The 20,138-nt window shown below is 44.5% G+C and overlaps 1 protein-coding gene across 1 annotated transcript in view; it reads right to left on the reverse strand.

Moving 5' to 3' along the window:
• Positions 1–20,138, reverse strand: part of NPHP1 (nephrocystin 1) — a 695,982-nt gene that overhangs the window by 323,284 nt on the left and 352,560 nt on the right. The window contains exons 10-11 of the mRNA XM_078648761.1: positions 13,870–13,964; positions 1,820–1,948 (exon numbers count right to left, since the gene is read on the reverse strand). Of these exons, the coding sequence (XP_078504887.1) occupies positions 1,820–1,948; positions 13,870–13,964 (224 nt within the window). The remainder of the gene's footprint in view (positions 1–1,819; positions 1,949–13,869; positions 13,965–20,138) is intronic.

The raw sequence follows: 20,138 nt of genomic DNA on the forward strand, positions 1-20,138 counted from the left end.
ATATGAAACCCCAGAATGACGCAGATTTTCCTCGAAAAGTTTCAAAACACTCACCCCTCCAACTGTCTTTGTTGAGTCCTTAAATAAGGTCCGAAAGAATGATAAATAACGCCCTATGGTCGTTGCAATGATTAGTTGGAGGCTTATATTTCTAGAAAGTGCCAGGATAACTGTACACAATTGAAGACCAAATGCTCTCTTCAATAATTTAATGTTATCATAATTAAACAAGGATCTGAGAATAGTAGTTTGATGGTCATACAATACTGTTGGTATAATTTTAGCTTTAAAGCCCCTCCATAAAGGCATCACTGCAACCACCCCATACTTCATATTAAATTATTATGAGATATCTGACAGACATTAGAGCATTTCTCACAATCAGATCAATTTTGCACCTTCCACAACAAATCAGATGTACACCTAACTCCCAAACTCTTGTGTATTTGGACTGAATGTATCCTTTTCCCCATTCTAAAACAAATTAAAATCCTTTTTGTTCCTCCAAACGTAAGAGTTTGTTTCTTTGTACATTAATTACTAGCTTATTTCTTATGCAATACAGCAATAATAAATGAATATGGCCCTGTAACCAAATACTAGTTCTGTTTAGTAGCATTAAATAGTCAGCATACAACAGAACGTACAGAAATGTCTTTCCCATTATGTATCTAGGTCAGCCTCCTTCAGCCATTGGCTTTTGTAGCTCAGGACCCTTCAGCCACTGTCTTGAGGCATTGGCATTCATATCTTGGAGCAGCCTTGGACTGTTTTTTTACTGGTGGTTGATATTTTCTTTCCACCTCCACTGGGAAGGGCTACAGCATCTATTTCTCAGATGCTTTTATGAGTGATTCATACTGCAGCTTCCCAAGGAAAGTGCAAGCTGATCGAACAGCTGTCTTTCAACAGTATTATTCATATTTTAATATTATTTTGTCATTCAGTTGTTGCTATAGGGTTTAGAATCATCACAACAACCATGTTGAAACCTTATGTACTAGGCAATTCCAAGATAGGCGCCATGTTTAAATTGAATGTGGTGGCTAACCTAAAATGAAACTGCACCTACTCTTTCATTGTTTTACTGTTCCAACATAGTTGCAACTATTTAAATCAATGGGGTGAGCACCTCTGACCAGTCAGACTATGACCAATGCTGTCCTAGGAAGGCCACCAGCTTTAGAATCAAAGTTGGCGTCATCCTTAGAACGGTACATGCAACATTATTGTTTTACCATTCCAAGATGGTAGCCAAGTTTAAAATCAATGTGGCTGTCAGTTTGTCTTGCACTATATAAAGCATTAATTTCTAAAGCAAAAAGGTTTGGCTTTAATATGTTATCACATACAAACACATGGTTGAACAAGTGTACACTTGTGCATGCTTATGTTTGCATGCATGGATAGCACATTATTGGTGTTGCCAATGCCTGTTTTATTGAATTCTCATTTGCTTTCCCTTTTTGCTGTTATTTAAGAGGGAAACCTTTGATCACTTCTTTATCCGCAGTTGATAAACAGAAATACATGTCACCTTTGTCCAAGCAAATAATACATTTGTTTTGTAGAGATGACTTCTCTAACACTTCAAGGACACAGATTCCTTTGACATAATGCAACAAAGAGACAAGTAATTTCCTATTGGTGCAATTACTAAACTGCAAGTGATGAATCATTGCAGTTCTTGCTTACTACAAAACCTTGACGTTCATTAGCAGACTTTCCTTTTCAAATGTTCCTTAGAAAAACTTGTATGAGAGCACCATTAAAAGTGTAAATAAAAATGAATGCCGAAATTAGTTCAAAGGGTACTCACCCTGCTACCATCAAATAGACAAAGGCGAACATGTCTGCTGAGCACTTGTATGCTCGTTCCTGGTAACGGAATCATTTTACAGCTCCATAAAGTTAAAACAAGAGACAAACGACTCTGTCTAGATTGAATCTGGGAAAAAAAAAAGTTTTAAATTAAGTTGAATCTTCGTATTGTTTTCAAAATTGACATTTCTTTGAAAAGGGATATGGTTCGGGTTTTTGTTATCAGTGCAGAATGAAAACGGTTGCTCATCATTGTATAAGTCCATGTGGTGGACAGATCTTCTACCTTTGTCTGTGACTTTCAAACTTCCTTCATCAAGCTACAGTATGAGATGCCATATGATACCACTTTTTTTATAGAATGCGATTATATATAATCAAAGCAGAATGTAGTTAATCGTAAAGGATAGTGGGGCCTTGTTACAAAAGCTGTTTTGGAGTAACGCTACGTTATGTACTCCAAAATGCAATTCAGAAAATTCCAGCTTTAGATCTCCTCATTCCACCTCTTATATCTTTTCTGTACCGAGATTTCCTCGTCTGTGGCAATCTCTGCACACAAGTATATGATTTAGTTGGAAATGTGGGAGGAACAAGGAGGAATGGTTGGAAATGCAGGATAATTACTAAAATTTGTGGGGTTATAACAAATTGGAGGAGGGGTTTAGAGAGGGACATCTGATGCAAAACACCCACCTCCATAAGAGTAAGACAACTGCAATTCACAAAATATACATTTACATCAACTACAGTAATACTATTTAAATAAACAGGCTCGCGTGTACTCCAACCCAGCCTTGGAGTAATTCAAGCATCAAACATGGCCATACTGAAACACAATCCCACAGAAATCAGTGGAGGCAGGAAACAATAATAACACATAAGGAAATAAATCAATTAAAAGAAGGGAAATTATGTTTTAAATTACATTTTACTTAAAATATTTTTACATTTAAAATTAAATATGCATTTAAACTAACACGTTATTTGGTATGCTTTACTATACATAACATTTTAATAAAATATGTTGTACATGGTAAATTATTGTTTTGAAATATAAATCACAAATAAAATGATATATAATTTTCCTCCAGGTGTGTGATCCATGCAATACAAATGATAATGTAAAGGGGGACGGGCAGAGCAGTAAACTGGCAAGTAATTAAGTTAGTGCTGGGACAGAAAAGTATTCTGAATAGTGGCTAAAGACGTGTAAGTAAGTAATATTTATTTTGCTGATTAATTAAAATCATTGCAATATACATACAATGTCTAAGTGAGAAAACATTTCCAAGTTAAAAGAATTAATGCAATATTAAAATGTCATCACTTTACAAAAATACGGTAATCTAAAAGCAGCGATTGTCCATCAAGTGCTCTTTGAATTTTGATGAGGATTTTTTATTTTATTTAACAATAAAAGGAAATTGACGCGCAGGAAATTGACGCGCAGGTCAACTGGCAGATTTAAAGATCCTCATTTGAAGTTTCCCTGTCCTGGGACTGCTATTGTCTTTCTGGGGTGGCCCCATTTGTTGGAAGTAAAGCATTCACTCGTAGAAGGAACATGGGGGCCCTGCAGGAAAGCAGAATTGATTTGCTGTTTAGTAATGTCAGCACTGCAAAACGTCATGATCATATAGTGATGCCGCAGAAAGCAGGGCAGAGTGGTTTCTGCTTTAAAGAGTTAACAGCCGGGCAGATGCACAGTAAATTTAACAGGCTTTCGTAAAATAGACGGCAAAGTCGGCAGAGAGAGTTTGACCATCTTTGTTCCAAGGGAGGCACCTGGTCTTTTGAAGGAAAGGCTCCCATTTGTGTTTTTAAATAAAAGTGCTCGACGGTTTGAGGAATGTGGCACATAAGGTATGGTTAGGGCCCCCGCTGCTGTAAGATTGTAAGACTGACCCCCTGTGTTTATTTCCTGCCAGTTCACCTTTATCCATCAACCACGATTTTAATTTGGCGGCTTTGTTGGCGATTTTTTTAAATGCTGCGTGGCTAATATTTAGCTCCCAGGTCTCGTGTAAATTGATGGATGACAAAGCTTGGCGGAGCGTGGTTGGAGAGCTGTGTTTGATCTTATGCTGGCTTTCCATTTCAGACCAACACAAAGCGGCCAAGGACTCTGGAGGGGCGGCTCTCAACTTCCAGCACAATTTAATTAGAGAAGTCATTCTCACCGGGAACTGGTGCTTAAGTCCGAATTCCAAGCGCACTTGAGCTTGGCAGGTATGTTGTGGTATGCACTAAATTATTTTGAACAGGACAGACTGTAGAGTGTTAAGGATCATTGCGACTTTGACCGTGAGGCGTTCCGAACCATAAGTCAAAGACGGTAAACATTTAGCACTGATAATTTGCAATAGGTATGAATGAGACGGGCTACCCCTTTTTAGGTCTCGGCTAGAGACGCGCGAAGCGCGATCTCGCCAGAGAACTATAGCAATCGTTTCAGCCGACAAAGGGAGACGAGCTGGGCACGCGCCCAGCATTGTGAATGGGAGAGGGAGCGACAAGAGCTGGCCACGCGCGGATTTGGTCGCGCGCACGCTCACAGCGACTGCGTCTCCGCCGCGCGGCTCCTAGGTTTCGGTTTCGTTCCTTCCGGTGGCAGAAGACGCTACAAGACCATCTTGTTTTCCACTTCCCTTCATTCTTTTCCCTTTTTAAAAAAAACAAACCGCACAGGTCTGTCGGGCGCGTGGAGAGCCCCCGTGCGCACGCCAGCTGCAGGTCCCAGTTTCTAGTTTTTCGTATGTGATGGACTCCGATCATTCCCACGGAGGGGCGACGGTCTCCGATACCTTATTGTTTTGCTCTCTAAGGAAGTAAAAACACAAATATAGAGAGATGTTCTTCTCTGTGTGTACGGAATAATTCCTTCAGGCAAAAACTACATATACTGATATATACCAACGTTTTCTTTACTATAGGTGACCTGTCGATTGTATGTTAAGGTGTCCTGGACCCCGGGTCTCAGTGGCAGTATCAGTTTGTTTTCTCAATGCTTTGAAAATGAAAAACGCAAACATACGGGGCTACTTGATCTTAGTTGGAGCATCCCAATACTTGTCTTTGCGTGGCCAAAAGAATACTGTCTGTCTGCACCACTCCTGAGCCCTCGTGTTTATACAACTATAATACGAAAACAGCGAAGGTCAGTCTATGCATTGTCCGCTCTTTGCGCAAACGCTGTTCAATGCCCTCGGGTCTTTACACCTCGACAGGAACATCCTGATGTCTCAGGGCCTTACATGCTCCAGGCGGAGAAAGAGCTCCCCCACCCCCCCAAAACAAGGGTCCCCTCCACTCACTCACCTACGCTCTTCGCTTAGACCTGCCTTCTCTCCTTAAATATGTTATATTTTCACGGGTTTCGCTATAACTCTCGCCAGACTTCCTCACGCCATAGTTTTCTTCTTCTACAGTCTAGTTGTAGTGATGTAAATAAATCCTCACTTCTTGACACTATTACCTATTCTCGCATATAAATGCAACTGCACTGAAGCCTTCCACCTTGGTATATGGGCCCTGGATTTCTACCTTACGTGAATGGGCACCATGTTGAAATCTCTGCCACTTTTAGTTTCAATGCATCTCTCTACAGTGTGGTAAGTCTTAAGCTAATTGCAATCTAATACAAGCATTTAATAACACCATTATTAATTCGTATTATAGCAAATTCACTTCTTTACGCTTCAAACAAAGAAAAACGACTCCACATTAGAGTATTTGTGTTCTGCTTACATACGAAAAGGGTATCCCCTAAATATGCTACACCCTAGGCTGAGAGTAAATTGCTTTATTTATGGGTAGGTTTGTCCTGTGTAACCGAAAGAGAAAGAAGGAACTCCATGAAAGTTGTTACAAATCATTGGTCCTGTTATGGCGAAACCGATCTTAATCGATACTAGCTCAAGGAGGGAAATGACTTGCGTAGCTCTAGTTTCTAGTCGTGAGCCTGATGAGAGTTTGCATTGTGTGTGGCGCTAGTACTGACAAATCATGCGACCCGACAAATAATTTCCTCATTTAGTCCTTCTTTGACAGTCAAGTTTAAAAATCCAGAACGTTTCTCTGCGTTTCCGTCCCTTTGTAGTATCTTGTCCAGGGCAGCCTCCCCCTTAAGTATAAGCCATCTGAAGTGACTTTCCTTATGATCGGATTCTGTACAATGTTGAACAGCAGGTGATGATGTCTTCCCGGTTCTGATGGTCGGTTTATGTTCAGAGTAGCGCACTCTGAACTCGCGGCCTCTTTCACCTGCATCGCCTGGATGCAAGGACAAAGAATGAGACATGCTCTGTTCTTGCTCTCACAGGTGGTGCAATCCTCGAGTGCCCCTTCCTTGCCTCTGTACTTCCACAGGTTGCGGAGTCCCTGGCCACACAGGCGCCACATCTGCGATTACCATCTGCACTTGGGAGACCTAAGATGTTTTTTTTGAGTCTAAATGATATCTGCTCTGCTTCTCGGTTGGACCATCGTGTCCTTTAAATTGGCATTCCTATGCTAAGCCGTAATAGGTTTCTGCAGAATATTTAGATCTTCGTGTACATTCAGAATATGCCTATTTTTGTCCAAAATTCTCTTAACCTTATAATTAAGGGTTGAATGATTGACAGAAACTAAATGTTCTTGTTTGGATCGTGCGGTGCCTGTCAACGGGGCATCGCGATCATAGTATTGTGCCCTCTTAAATGTGTCCGGATCAGGCGTTTGGGATCCCCTCTCTATACAAGTCTCTCTTCGCTCATCCCCATATTTGTCGCACTGTTTGACGTTCGTCTTTTCCTCAAATTCTCCGAAGGGGATGGCGTCTCTGAGTGTTGGGGTGGCAGCGATCATGCTCTTCGCAGTGGGTTTACGGAAGAAACTGACTTCATTCTGAGGTATGTAAACATCCATAAAAGCACCTACAATATTACATCCAGTACAGTACATACTATTTCATATAACAAAAGTTAAAATGTTCATAAAAATGTAAACTGTATACATTACAATAATTTAAGACCACATAGACCTACGAGCATGCACAACAGATGGTGAGTTTCTAAATACGCAACTTTTTTTTCTGTTGCTGGCATCGGCTGAAGTAGGACACTTGTGTTTAATGTCTGTTTAATCCCTCCGTCGTGAGAGTCATTCTACTAAGCACATGTTCTACTCTCTGCAGCGAAGAAAATCGAAAGCATTACCTTGAAGTACCTTCGACGGCCTGTTTTGAGCGGATCCCTAATGTGCCGTTTGTTTCTGCCCATATCACTTCTTCTCTCCCCCCGGCTTGTTTTTCCTGTGCACGCACTCACCCCTTTGCACTCATATTTGTGCGCAGGCGCTCGGCGCCTGCCTGTGTCACATGTGTGCAGAAGTGACCTCTTGCAGAGACGGCTTTGGGGTAAGGGTTAGTTCGTGTCTCCGGTCACACACAACATTTCAGGCACGCTTTATTGTGAGTTGCTTTATCATACTCGGGGTTTGGAGAGAGGGTGGACTGTGCCGATCTGTTACCGACCCTGGTAGGGCTCACCGAGCCACACATACCTAGTTTGGGGGGGGGATATCTATCAGGTATATGGGGCACGCACAACTCTTCTCCATATGCGCAGAGAGAGGCCGCTGCTTCTTTCAGACCACAGGCACACGGGCGGCACAGGCTGGCTCCGGCTGGTGCCAGGCGCTGGCAGTACTCACCTCTGGCGGACATGGCTCGCAGCCCGCTGGTGCTGCACTGCTCCCCGCAGCCGGTGAGCGCTGCGTCCCCTCTCTCGGGCCCGGGGGACTGCGGCGGTGCTGGAGCCTCTGCTGGAGGTGTGTGGAGTCTAAAGTCAGAGTGGGGCGACCCCAGAGTGAGGCTGCCGGAGCAGCAGCAGGCAGCCCTGCTCCATGGCAGTCCGTGCAGCAGGCAGAGCCGGGCTGGGAGGTGCCGTCCCTCCCCCTCTCCCGGTGCCAAGACAAACTGCGGGCACAGAGAGAGATCGGTGCTTACCAGGAGCCTGTGTGTGTCGTATATATTATTATATAGGTGTGCGTGCAGGTATCTGTCTTGACTACACGTGCCTACAGGAGTTCGTGTGTGCGTGTGCAAGCAGATGCGATAGCGTGAACGTTTACCTGTGTGGATATATGTGAATGCATGTTAACAGGTGTCCATGTCTGTGATTGCGATATTGGTGCTTCTGTTATATGTGCTAACATATAAGCATACATATAACTACATCTTTCCATGTGCTTGTATGTGTGAGTGCACTTTTGTATCTCTGCTTCTGAACATGGGTACATGTCCTTGTGTTCGTGACCCTATATATATGTGTACTTTAGTTTTATGTCTCTATACGCCCCAGAGTGTGTGAGTGTGTGTATGTGGCTGTTTAGAAGACACATTTTTTGTTAGTCTGTTTGTGTTCGTTTCTCTGTGCGTACATGCCTGCTTTCCGTTGTTTTTGCATGCTCCTCTGTGTGAGATGAGTGAGCCTGTCTCAGTGACTGCAAAACTGAGAGACAGAGTGCGACGGAGTGTGCCTCTGTGTGTCCTATTGGTGATACGTGCGATTTGTCTATATATACATTTCCATGGCACTGTGTGCCTACATGTGCTTGCAGTGTGAGTATGGGTCATCTTCTCAGCACTCACAACTGCTGCTTGTGAAAAGTGGACTGTCTGCTCCTACAAAGGTTCACTTACCATGGCCCACGCTATTTACTTTGATTAATTTGTTACAGGACCACTGGCGTCTCGTGCCTAGTTACCTTTTAAAACTTTTAGTTGCGTTGTCTTATTTGTAATCTGTGTCATGAAGAGTCATGCTGGCTATTATCACTCAACTGGGCAGTTACAAAATTTGGAAATATACTGAGCGGAGCCCCCTAAAAGCGGTATGGCCCTGTGGCCCTTGGAAGCACACACAGCTGTAACTAAGATATACGGAACTACTGACGTAGTGGCCGCAAGGACAGGGGACAAAAAGAGCATGCTGTGGATAAAAAAACTATAAACATCTGTTCCATTCACGACATCCACAGTGCTTCTGGGCTGCTCTGGACACATGTGCCCAAGGTAGAGGAGATGTGAGGTCCAGTACCTAAGCTGAGTATGAGAATGAAAATACCGCCTTTATTTAAATCCTAGATTCGGTACATGCCCAAATTGTGTGATCCTGCTCAAATCAATGTATTTGCACCAGCGGCGCGCCTCTTATGAAAGAAGGCAAATGTGGTGTGACGTTTGTGAGAAGCTTCAGGCGCCTCATTTCCGCCCACTTGAGCAAATATTGGCCCGAGTGGAAGAGACTTATATTGCACATATGAACATTGAATTCCAGGGAGATGCGGAGAAGTTTCTGTTCAAAAGCCAGTCACTCTCTCGAAGTCCCTCATGTAGGATGCCCCTCCCTGTACCCAGGCCTGGTCCCTATGGGCTTTATCTTTTCTACTCTCCACACCTCACCCTTTTTCTCTGTCTCACCTTCCTCTCTCCCAACTTCACCCTCCTTTCTCTCTACTTCAACTTGCTGCCCCACCCACTTCACCCTTCCACCGACTCAAATACAATAACTTTTATTTAAGTATTAATTATTTAAAAAAATTAAAAGCCATTGTTATTTGTAATATCAGTACATTAAGACACATAAATACAACACATATTGCATTACAAATGCTATAGGTGTCACATTTGCAAAAGTTAGAACTATTGGCATTGTCATAAACAATGCCAATAACTCAAACTTTAATGCTGCGAGACCTATTGCATTGTAAATGCTTGTTTTGTTTATTAGATTGAGTGCACAAAACGATTTGTTTGCCGAAGCCCTTCGTTGTGCAAAATACTTTTTAAAGTTTAGTCTGGAGTAGTTCCACACCCTAGAAATTTGTAGGTGTTCACCTGCTCGATCTTATTGCAGGCGACATTCCATTTGAATTTGAAGTCTTGCTATCTGTTTTTTTGCAAGAAACGGATGGCTTTGGTTTTACTGTAGTTTAGCTTCAGACCGAAAGATTTAATTATACTATGTAGAGTGGTGATTTGGCGCTGCAAGCCAAGAAGTTCGGCTACATAAAACAATGTCATCTGCGTATTGTAAGCTGCGCATTGGTCTTGTGCGAGTTTTGGTGGGTCACTCGAGACTTCAGATAGCAGTGTCCAGGTCTGCAGCATCAATATTAAAAAGGCAGGGGGCGAGAGCACATCCATGTTTCAGGCCAATGGATGTGGGAATCCTTCTGGTCATCCTATCACCCTTACCTATTTTAATTTGTACCCAGGTATCGAAGTATAGAATCATTATGGCTTTGAGAAGGTTAATGGTGTGTACTCCCGTCCTGGGTGGCCAACTGTACTGTTGTCTGTATCCCTAATGCGGGTTTTCTGTCACAGATGAATACATATCATGCATTTGCGTCATGACATAGGCCTGTCTCACGAAATAAAGGAGGATGAGCCTTCCCATTTACACTTATAAGGTTACTCTTTAATTCAATGAGCGATCACAAGGAAGGGGGCCTAGACACATCTCAGGAAAGGAGATGGGGCTGATAAGGGATTCAAAGAGTAGAGCGGCCAGCCTTGAAGTAACCTTATGAAACACATATCACTGTGACTGACATTCAGGTGTAAACTCTGGTTATTCACATGAATTGTGTTGTGGGCAGTGGCAGCTCGCCGAGGAAGTGCTGCGGGGCAGTGGGGCGGGGAAGGGGCAGGGTGAGCAGGTAGTGGAGTCCGACATACCACGGAGAGCAGTAAGGTAAGTAATTGAATAAATAAAAATATTTAACTTGTGCGTGCTGCATCGTCAACTCGGCGATGATGTGCACGCAAGGTATATATTTTTATTTATTTAATTACTTACCTTACTGCTGTCAGTCGTATGTCGGACTCCACTACCCCCCCACCCTGCCCTACCCCACAGCTCTCCCTCAGCGAGCCGCCACTGGTTGTGGGTCAATCAGTTTCGCAGTCTTGCCTTCTGTGACAGACATCCTTTCAAGGGGAAAGAATTAAAAAAGAGAAGTGGACACTTCAAAAGAGGCAAAACCCCAACATGCAACTTCAAAGAGTCAGACCCTAAATCAAATTTTGATGTTTGAAGATGGAAAATAAGAAGGGGAGGCTGAGACCCCAAACTTTGTCATCTGTCAAGCAGCCAGATGGGCTGTGTGAGAAGGGGAAGCTCCACAAGACTTCTACCTGTTACTAGGACATGGGGGGAAAGGCCTGCTAGGTGAACTACACATCACCCAAGAAAACCAACACCATCTGCCCTGGAGCACCAGCGCCTGCCTGCTTGCCAAGACCAGAGTGCCTTGTGAGGAAGAGGAGAGCAATGGAAGGAGTGAGGTCCTGTGGGGAGCCCGGTCAAGAGGACTCCCTCAGCTAGGTGTGAGGGAATGGCTGTTGGCCAATCGGGCCATTGCCTGTGTGCACTGTAGGTTTGGTGACCCCTGTATTGCAGGAGAGGGCCTCAGTAGACCAAGCCATGTGTTAAGTGCCATTTTGGTAAACACTTATCGCTGCACTGCAGTGACCACATATGCCAGGGGGCCCCACTAGTAACCTTGCTGCTAAAGTAGCGCTGAGACTGTAACCACCATGGTGGAGGCATTTACACGGATGAGTCTGCACCTGATTTTTCAAGTACCTCACCAATCCCATATGCCAGGAGGGACTGTAATACGTATGTTGCCAATAGGTTTGGGTTGTAGCTCGAGGAAAAGAATGAGGCTGCATATAGCAAGTGGAGCCCGCACAGAAAGAGACCTGCTCCTGACATAACACTACATAACATGTATATTTGAAAAGTGCATGTTTACCCAAAGGTATCTTGGAGCTGAATAACAGATCAAAACACACAAAAATGGACAGTGGACCAAAAAGAGCAACCAGTAAGGCACCGATCCAATACAATTGCCAATTGAAATTGTATAAATGCTAAATTGAGTTCTTGTGTGCAAATCTCCAAACGTGCCCCCTGTCCAAGAGCACTCCCCTATTACTAGGGGCCACCAAATGAAACACTAAATCAGAGATGCACCACTTTACAACAATATTCAACAACTCCTTTAAATAGTAATTCTCTATGAAGCCACCAAGTCGCTGATATTTAGACACCGATCACCTGTGGAGTTCCCCAAGGATCCTCCATTAGCCCCACCCTGTTTAACTTCTACATGACCCCGCAAGCCCCCATAGTCAGTTCCCTCGTATTCAACATTGTATCCTATGCAGACGACACCCAACTCATCCTCTCCCTAGCCGACAAACCCAACATATCCAAATATAACTTTCAAGAAGGAATGGAAGCAGCTGCCAAATAGATAAAGAGAGCAGCTGCTTACAACTCAACACCGGCAAAACAAGGTACTCATCATGGGCCGACACCTGGAACAACACATGGTGGCCCCCCGCCCTCTGGAACCTGCCCACCCCAACAGACCACGCACGCAACCTCAGAATCATCCTGGACTTTGAACTCAAAATGGACCGCCAAATCAACTGTATCCTCCTGTTTCCACACCCTCCGACTCCTATGAAAGACCTTCAAATGGATCTCCTTCTAACACAGAAAGAACGTCCCCATGCCCTTATCAGCAGCAGACTCAACTCCAGCAACAGTCTCTATTCACAATTCTCTATAACCAACAAGAACCTTAACCGTAAACTCCAGAACACCTCCGCCAGACTAGTCCTCAACCTACCACATCACCAAACACCTGCGTACACTACACCGACTCCCCATTGAGTAGAGAATCATCTTCAAGCTTCTCACCCATGCCCGCAAAGACCTCAACAACACCGGACCTGCATACTTGAACTACCGCCTCACATTCTACGCACCCCAAAGATCCCTCCTTTCAGCCCAGCTCTACCTTTTTATGGTGCCTCGCATCAAGAAGACCAGAACAGGAGGTCATTCCTTCTCCCTCCTGGCGGCGAAGGCATGGAACACCCTCCTGCTCCACCTCAGACAAACGCCAAAACTCTCCAAGTTCACGACGGACCTCAAGACCTGGTTCTTCAACAGATCGCCTTGAACATCCTGGACCTGCGCTCCCCCGACTCAAAAAGTGCCTTGAGACCCAATCTGGTGAGTAGCAGCGCTTATCAAACCTATGATTGACTGATTGAGTGATGGTCCATCCCGTAATGGAAGCCAGGAAGTAGTATCTCTGGAGTACAAGAAAAGTATTCGTGTTTTTTAAATCCCACTTTCAATAAAAACTAGGCCATGCTTTCCAGTTTATAAGAGAATGGCTCCACAAGCAGGTCTCAAATACAGTAGGTCCTCGTCTGCATACAATGGAATATTTACTCCCTGTTCTGGCAGCAACTATCAGGTTAACAGTGAGACAATTTAATTCAGACATGCTAAATAGTTCCATGGAGTCCTACTAAACTCCAAATGAGTGTAAAGCAGTGTACCATATCTGACTATACTATAATGCTGTCACAGGCCAGAGCAGTACCAGTAGACCAGTTGTTTCTTCATCCAGAATATGCAGACCGTTACTCGATACCTGTAGGGTTGCAGTCTATATAGTCCATATTGATCTAACTCTAAGTTGATGGAAAAAGACTAATTTGAGTGGCAATGTGGTAGTGTAGCTTCATATTTTCGATTTCAGATAGTTACAGGCTCATAGATGGCTGCGCTTCATTGAATTAGCTGCAGCCCATCCCTGTTCACATTGCCATTGACCCTTCAACAGTCACTTCCTATATAGTGAACTAAGTGGGTTGGTTCAAGATAAGGATTATACTGTGAATTATGTTTCAACTTTTTAAGATTCACCTCAAGGAACATACAATGGGTTTGCCTTTCTCCATACATGGATAAAATCCCCACAGATTGCTGCCGATTGAAAAGTGGGTACCTAACTTGCAGAACTCAAAAGCTCTATCTCAATTATTTCCTTTCAAAAGTACTGTGTGTGTTCCATGTTCAGTGCTCCCCATCTATTATTAAATATATTTGGAATTTAAAATAAATTAAAAAAATAAAGCATGTTAAAACGTCTGAGAAACTATATCCATTGAACTGTACTTACCACATTTGTTTCGGCATCCCATACAAGATCTTTAAAGGTAAGCTGAGAAGGACTGAGCTCAGGTTGGATACAGTGACTTGCTCGCAGGTGTTTTTCTGCAAATATAGGCATTTTAATTTTTTTTCAGCATGTATTTTGAATCTACAAATGTGTTTCTTTATTACCTTACACAATGAACACTGTGGTGAAATGCATTTAGAGATTATTGTAAAACTTGATGTTAGACTACATTGGAATAAATTAGAGTTGAAAATGTTTAACACGTTAATGGCTCATCAAAAGTGCCCACCTTTGTTCCATTCATCTTACGTTATAATATATAAATTACCATACACGTTGAACATTGTAGTGAAATATATTTAAATATTATTGAAGACCTTGATATTAGAGTATATTGCAGTAGATTAGAATTAAAATTGTTAACAATTTAATGACTCATCAAAAGGAACTTCCTGTGATCCATTCATTATACTATATGCGTCTGGCATTCATGTAAAATAAAGGCTAAAACCTGAGTGAACAAAACACTTTAATTGAACTGAAATGCAAATTAAAAATAAGCAGTTATGTCAGTTTTTGCTCTAGAGCAGTGATACTCCAAGTGCGGCCTTAGGGGCGCATGTGGCTCTCCTGACCTTTACCTGCCCCCTGGTCAACAGCAGCACTGGGCTACTGTTTACTTGACTCAGCAATATGATTAAAAAGATGTTAGATTAAACAGGCAAGCGTTTATTTAAATGTTAATTGAAGTTAAGAAAGGAAGCAACTAGGTTCTCCTGCACTGCTTATCAGGAGCACCTTCATTTTTAAAGACATCTTGCAGCAAATGTGTAAAAATATTATTAGGTCTCTTCAAGAATCAAAACAAGCAGATCTTGAAGTCATGCATTTAGATGTTCTCTTATATATGATAATGAAGAAAAAGGAAGGAAAGTGAAATAAAACAATTTCCTAGGATCACACAATTTGATAAACTGGGGAAACCTGGATTTAATCCCAGATTTTCTGGTTTCACATTGTGCAATCCAGTCACTAGATGCATATGTGTCACTTCCCCTACACCCACCATACTGCCACAACACCCCCCTCCAAATGCCACCTTCATGAGCGCCACCGTGCTAGCATCAATGCGACCCTTGGTCAATCAATCGCTCAATGATTTAAAAAGTGTGACTACTCACCCGTGAGGGTCTCAAGGCACTGGGGGAGGATGAGGAAGGGGCATGAGAGCTGCTGGTTCGTCGAAGGTGCTTTGGTTCAGTCGAACAACCAGGTCTTGAGGTCCTTCATGAATTGAGGCAGTGACGGTGATTGCCTCAGGTGGGATGGCAGGGTGTTCTAGGTCTTGCTGGGAGGTAGTAGAAAGATCTTCCTCCGGCTGTGATCTTGCAATACCTGGGATGGTAGAAGGGCCATTTGGGCAGAGCGGAGGTCTCTGGTGGGTAAGTGGAATGCGAGGCGGTGGTTGAGGTACGCAGATCAAGCATCGTGTAGGGCTTTGTAGGCATGTGTGTTGAGCTTCAAGGTGATTCTTTTGTTGACTGGGAGCCACCGGAGATCTCTGAGGTGGCTGGTGATGTGGCTGCAGCGGGTGATGTTGTGGATGAGTCTGGCTGAGGTGTTCTGGATGTTCTGCAGTTTCATGAGGAGTTTCTGGGTGATGCCGGTGTGGAGTGAATTGCCATAGTCAATTCTGCTGCTGACAAGTGCGGTTGGGATCCATATGAAGATCTTTCAGAGCAGGCGTAGTGTATGGAAGCAGGATGAGGAGATCTGGCAGCTCATGGTGAGCGAGGAGTCCAGGATGATGCTGAGGCTCTGCGCTTGGTATGTGACTGTGGGGAAGGTTCCAAGTGCTGCAGACCACCAGGAGTTGTCCTAGGCAGATGGGGTAGAGCCCATGATGAGGGACCTATGTATTTTCTGATTTGAGCTTGAGGCAATTGTTCATCATCCAGGCGGCGACAGCCTTCATCCAGTCGTAAAAGTTGTTCTTGCGACTAAGGATTCATTGGTGGGGGAGAGAATCAGCTGGGTGTCGTCGGTGTAGAAGACTATGTTGTCTCCATGGTATCTGACGATGGCTGCAAGTAGGGCCTTGTAGATGTTGAAAAGCATGGGGGGAATCAGGGAGAAGCCTTTAGATACTCCGCAGCTGATCTCTATGGGTTTCAGAGAGGAACGGAGGTCGTCTGACTCTATGTGTTCGGCGAGTGAGGAAGGAGCAGATCCATTCCAAGGCTGTGTCAGGATGCTGGTGCTGTGAAGTCATGTGCGTAGGGTACTGTGAGAGACAGTTTCAAAGGCGGCTGAGAGGTCCAGGAGGATGAGGGCTGCAGTTTCGCCTCAGTTGAGCAGGGCACAGATGTCGTCTGTGGCAGCGAGGAGGGCGGTCTTGGTTGGTCACATCACAAACCAAATGTTGTGGTCCCTGGGAAAATGTTTGCGAGTACCCTTGCTCTAGAGTATAGGGAATACAGTGATCTTAACTGTGTGCATTGTATCTCATGTGGTAAGAAACAACTGATAATTGTTTGTTTCAGAATAAGCCCAATATAATGGAGAGCAGCCTTAAGGCTTAATCCTGAACGAATATAAAGCAGCTTGTTTCACCAGAATACCACCACCTGGATGACTAAATGAAAGGAGAACCACACAGTAGTTATATATAAATATGTATTTATTAATATAACACTCTCTACTAACCTCTACATGAGATTTGAACATAAAGCACACAATACTAAATCAATAGAACACTCGCAAGTAGCGCAATACACACCGGCCTCCAGGGGGAGACAGAACCATATACTAAACAAGCATTTGCAATGCAAAAGGTCTCGCATTTGCGAGACTTGGAGCTACTGGTATTGTAAAGGCCAAACTTTTTATTTATGTGTTGGTTTTGAAAATAGATTAATAAAAGGCATTGTCATTTACAATGCCAATAGCTTAAAATTTCGCAAATGAGAGACCTATTGCATTGACAGTTAGCAGTTAGGAAAGTAGAATACTGGCAAACAAATATTTATTGTACTCGTGTATGCATGAGCATCTGTGCACAATCAAAACACGCGTGTTTTCTAAATTTCCTAGACATTTTTAAAAATAAAATGTAGTCAGACACAGCAAAACAATCCATTTGTATAAATATTGGATTGCAACATTGAAATTATGCTCATTTCTCAGCTCTCTGTTGCTTATTGCAAAAAATAAGGCGTATACCATAACACGATTTTACGAATGCCATTAAATAATGAAACAATATTATATATGATATATCTAGTACCTCTGGAGCAAATCTAAAATGCAGTAATGAGCAACCAAGGTGTTCTTTCGCTGTTTACAAGAATCAAGTGATTCAGTCTGTGAAAATCAATCATATTGTTGCATAGCCCTTTCTGTCTGTCACAGGTGAGCAGCGTTGTAGCAATAGAAACAGAAATACCAGATGTTACCAAAGCATGGTATTGTAGCGATTTCTAGCTCATCTTGTTCACCATTGTGGGGCGGAAAATTGTAACAGGGCAGGTGCAGGAGCGTTAGGAGTCTGGTAATAGGTAGCTATCGGATGTTGACAACCCTTCCTTAGACAGATGATGTGTGTGAGGGGACTGGGAGCAGCAGGTGCAGAGGTGCGAGGGGCAGGAGACGTATCAGGAGCACTGTGTGAGAAAATGTTTTTGTTTGCAAACAATTTTTATTGAAACATTGCTCAGCATACAGTAAGTACAGGAATGACCTGAAAGGGAGCATTTAGGATACATTTCGATTAAAGCAGCACATTCCAAAAGTAAAACATGATCATACATTTGAAGTGGAGCCTTTATAGCCAATGAGATCACTGAGAAAAAATTGAGTCCACAAGAGCAAGGGACAGAGGAGACAGCAAGAACAGGACAAAGGGGGGGAGGGGGTAGGAGGAGTAGAGCGGGTGGGACCTGCCACACAGGAGCAGCAGACTGAGAAAGCATTTGGCAAACAGCAGGAACTGCCTCGGTAGCAGACAGCAGCAGTCTAAAATTAGAGACAGTAGAATTAGAGTGAAAGGGAGCTGTGTGAGACAAGGTAAGAGTGGGCCAGAGGAGCAGCTGGTAGAGCAGCGAAAGAGGGGCAGAGTAAGAACATGAGCAGTGTGAAGGGACAGCGACAGTAGTGTGACTTGTAAATACTAGTGTTGGGTTATATACACCTGGCACAGAGTGAGCGTGGCAGTGGAGTGAGGGAGGGAGAGAACCCAGACAGGAGCTGGCCAGCCCAGGGAAGCTGAGAAGTGATGACGTGCCCTTACAATGCTGCCAGCATCCCGAGCCGCTGGTCATGGGATACGGGCACAACTTTTGAAACCGCCTGGGCAGTCTGGTAATAGGTAGCTGTCGGATGTTGACAACCCTTCCTTAGCAGAGTTAAATTGGTGGCTGTGGGGGTACTGGCAGCGAGTCCTTGGAACCTGGCCCGAGCCCCGGCATTCCTGCGCAGGGGGTCTTAGGATTTTGGCAAATGCATACACTTTAATAGACCCAGTGCAGGCGAGATGCTCCAAAATGTATTATTTTGCCTGTCTCACGCCTGAAATCGCCTCAATGGAGACGTAGCAGCGTAGAGCCGCAGCATTAAGGAGGGTTGCAGGGGCTGGAATGCGCACATTCCGGGTGCCTTACAGTAGACAGACCAGGTCAATCCCTTTGAGCTGCTCATGGGCCGACTTTCAGAAAGCATCAGCTGTGGTCGCTACTGGTCATGCAAACATATTACTGCCAATTACCTGACGCTTGGTTCCCCACGCAGCCTTCAGCAAACACCGCACTGCTCCTGTCCGCACCACAACAAAGGACGTCACCATCTTCCAAGTGACGCTAGCTCCTCAGGCCCGTCCACTGCTGTCAGCCATTCCATAGAGGCGAAAGTGGTTAGAGCGGCAGAATTTCCATGGCGTTTGTAGACGGCATGCAGTCACCATCTTCCAAGTGACGCTAGCACATCAGGCCCGCCCACTGCTGTCAGCCATGCCATAGAGGCGAAAGCGGCAGCATTTGCGGCAGCATTTCCATGGCGTTTGAAGACGCCATGCAGTTGCTGAGATTAACGAGTGGGAAACGGAAGCTGCGAGAGTCTGGCATGGTGCTCTGCGAGAAGTCGCAAGTATCCTGCCAGCATCGAAAGTGATGCGCGCGTGGCCGTCCTCCTAAAAGAAAATAGTGCACACCAAAAAGCGGACGATGTGGAATTGCGCTTAGAGCGCGGAAGAGCGCGGACGAACACAGTAGTTAGGCGCTGCTGCTTCCGGTCTTAACCGGAAGTGAGTATCGCATCAATAGCCAATTGAAATCCAGCTAACAAGAGTAATGACTAAGTTCAACTAATGGTAAGCGCTGCCTATGCGAGACCTAAAAAATGGTATAACAATCATGACTTGACTAGACACAGTGCCTAGAGCACGTAGAATCGCTGGGACCCCAAGGAACTACCCAAGGCAGTGACACAGGGAGCCCATGGAGGACGGGTGCTGTGAGGAAACACGACTGTGTGCTCCGTACAACTCTATGGGAAAGTTTTGGTTGCAAAGTAATAGTTTAGGACACTTCTACGATGACTTCAAGCAAACCCTTTCAAACATAGGAGGTTCTAGAGCCAACCCACCAGTGAGAACCGAAGTACCCGTGTTACCTATCCCAGAGGAGCAGGGTGCATAAGGGTCAAGAGGTGTCGGAAACCTTTGTCGTTTTCAATGGAGAGGAAAGTACATCTGCGAGGAAGGCGAAGAGTGTCTGGTGAAATCCAAGCCTGGATTCTAGGTGAGAGGAACCTGCAAGCAGAGGGGACAGAGTCTAGGTCATGTCAGCTGACCAGGGGCTCGGTAGTCGAATGCCCACTGATGTCGGGTGCTTCAGGTGCGAAGAAGGGATGCTTGACTCTGCAGCCACGGGGACCAGGAGACAGAGGACGACCAGGATTTGGAGGTGAGCTGTCCCATGAAGGATGTCGAGTGCTATGGGGTAGGTGTCCGGCTGGGGCACCAACAAGCCTTGGCAAATGCAACCCATGCAGGCAGAGCAAACAGGTTACGGTGTGGACCAGCAAGGTACAGGAGTCTCTCCAAGCAATGGGGAGTCAGGGCACATCTTGAGCAACCAGGTAAGCCCAAGAACAAACAAGATGACCCTCACCAGGACGCACAGGCCAACGAACCAGGGATCACGAGGAGACCTAACGCGAATTTACAGAGCACCAGCCCACGGAAAACTCTGTGCGAGGAGCCTGGATTTCTTCAG

Source organism: Lissotriton helveticus, chromosome 6 (genome assembly GCF_964261635.1).
Source record: "Lissotriton helveticus chromosome 6, aLisHel1.1, whole genome shotgun sequence".
NCBI classification, from domain to species: Eukaryota; Metazoa; Chordata; class Amphibia; order Caudata; family Salamandridae; genus Lissotriton; species Lissotriton helveticus.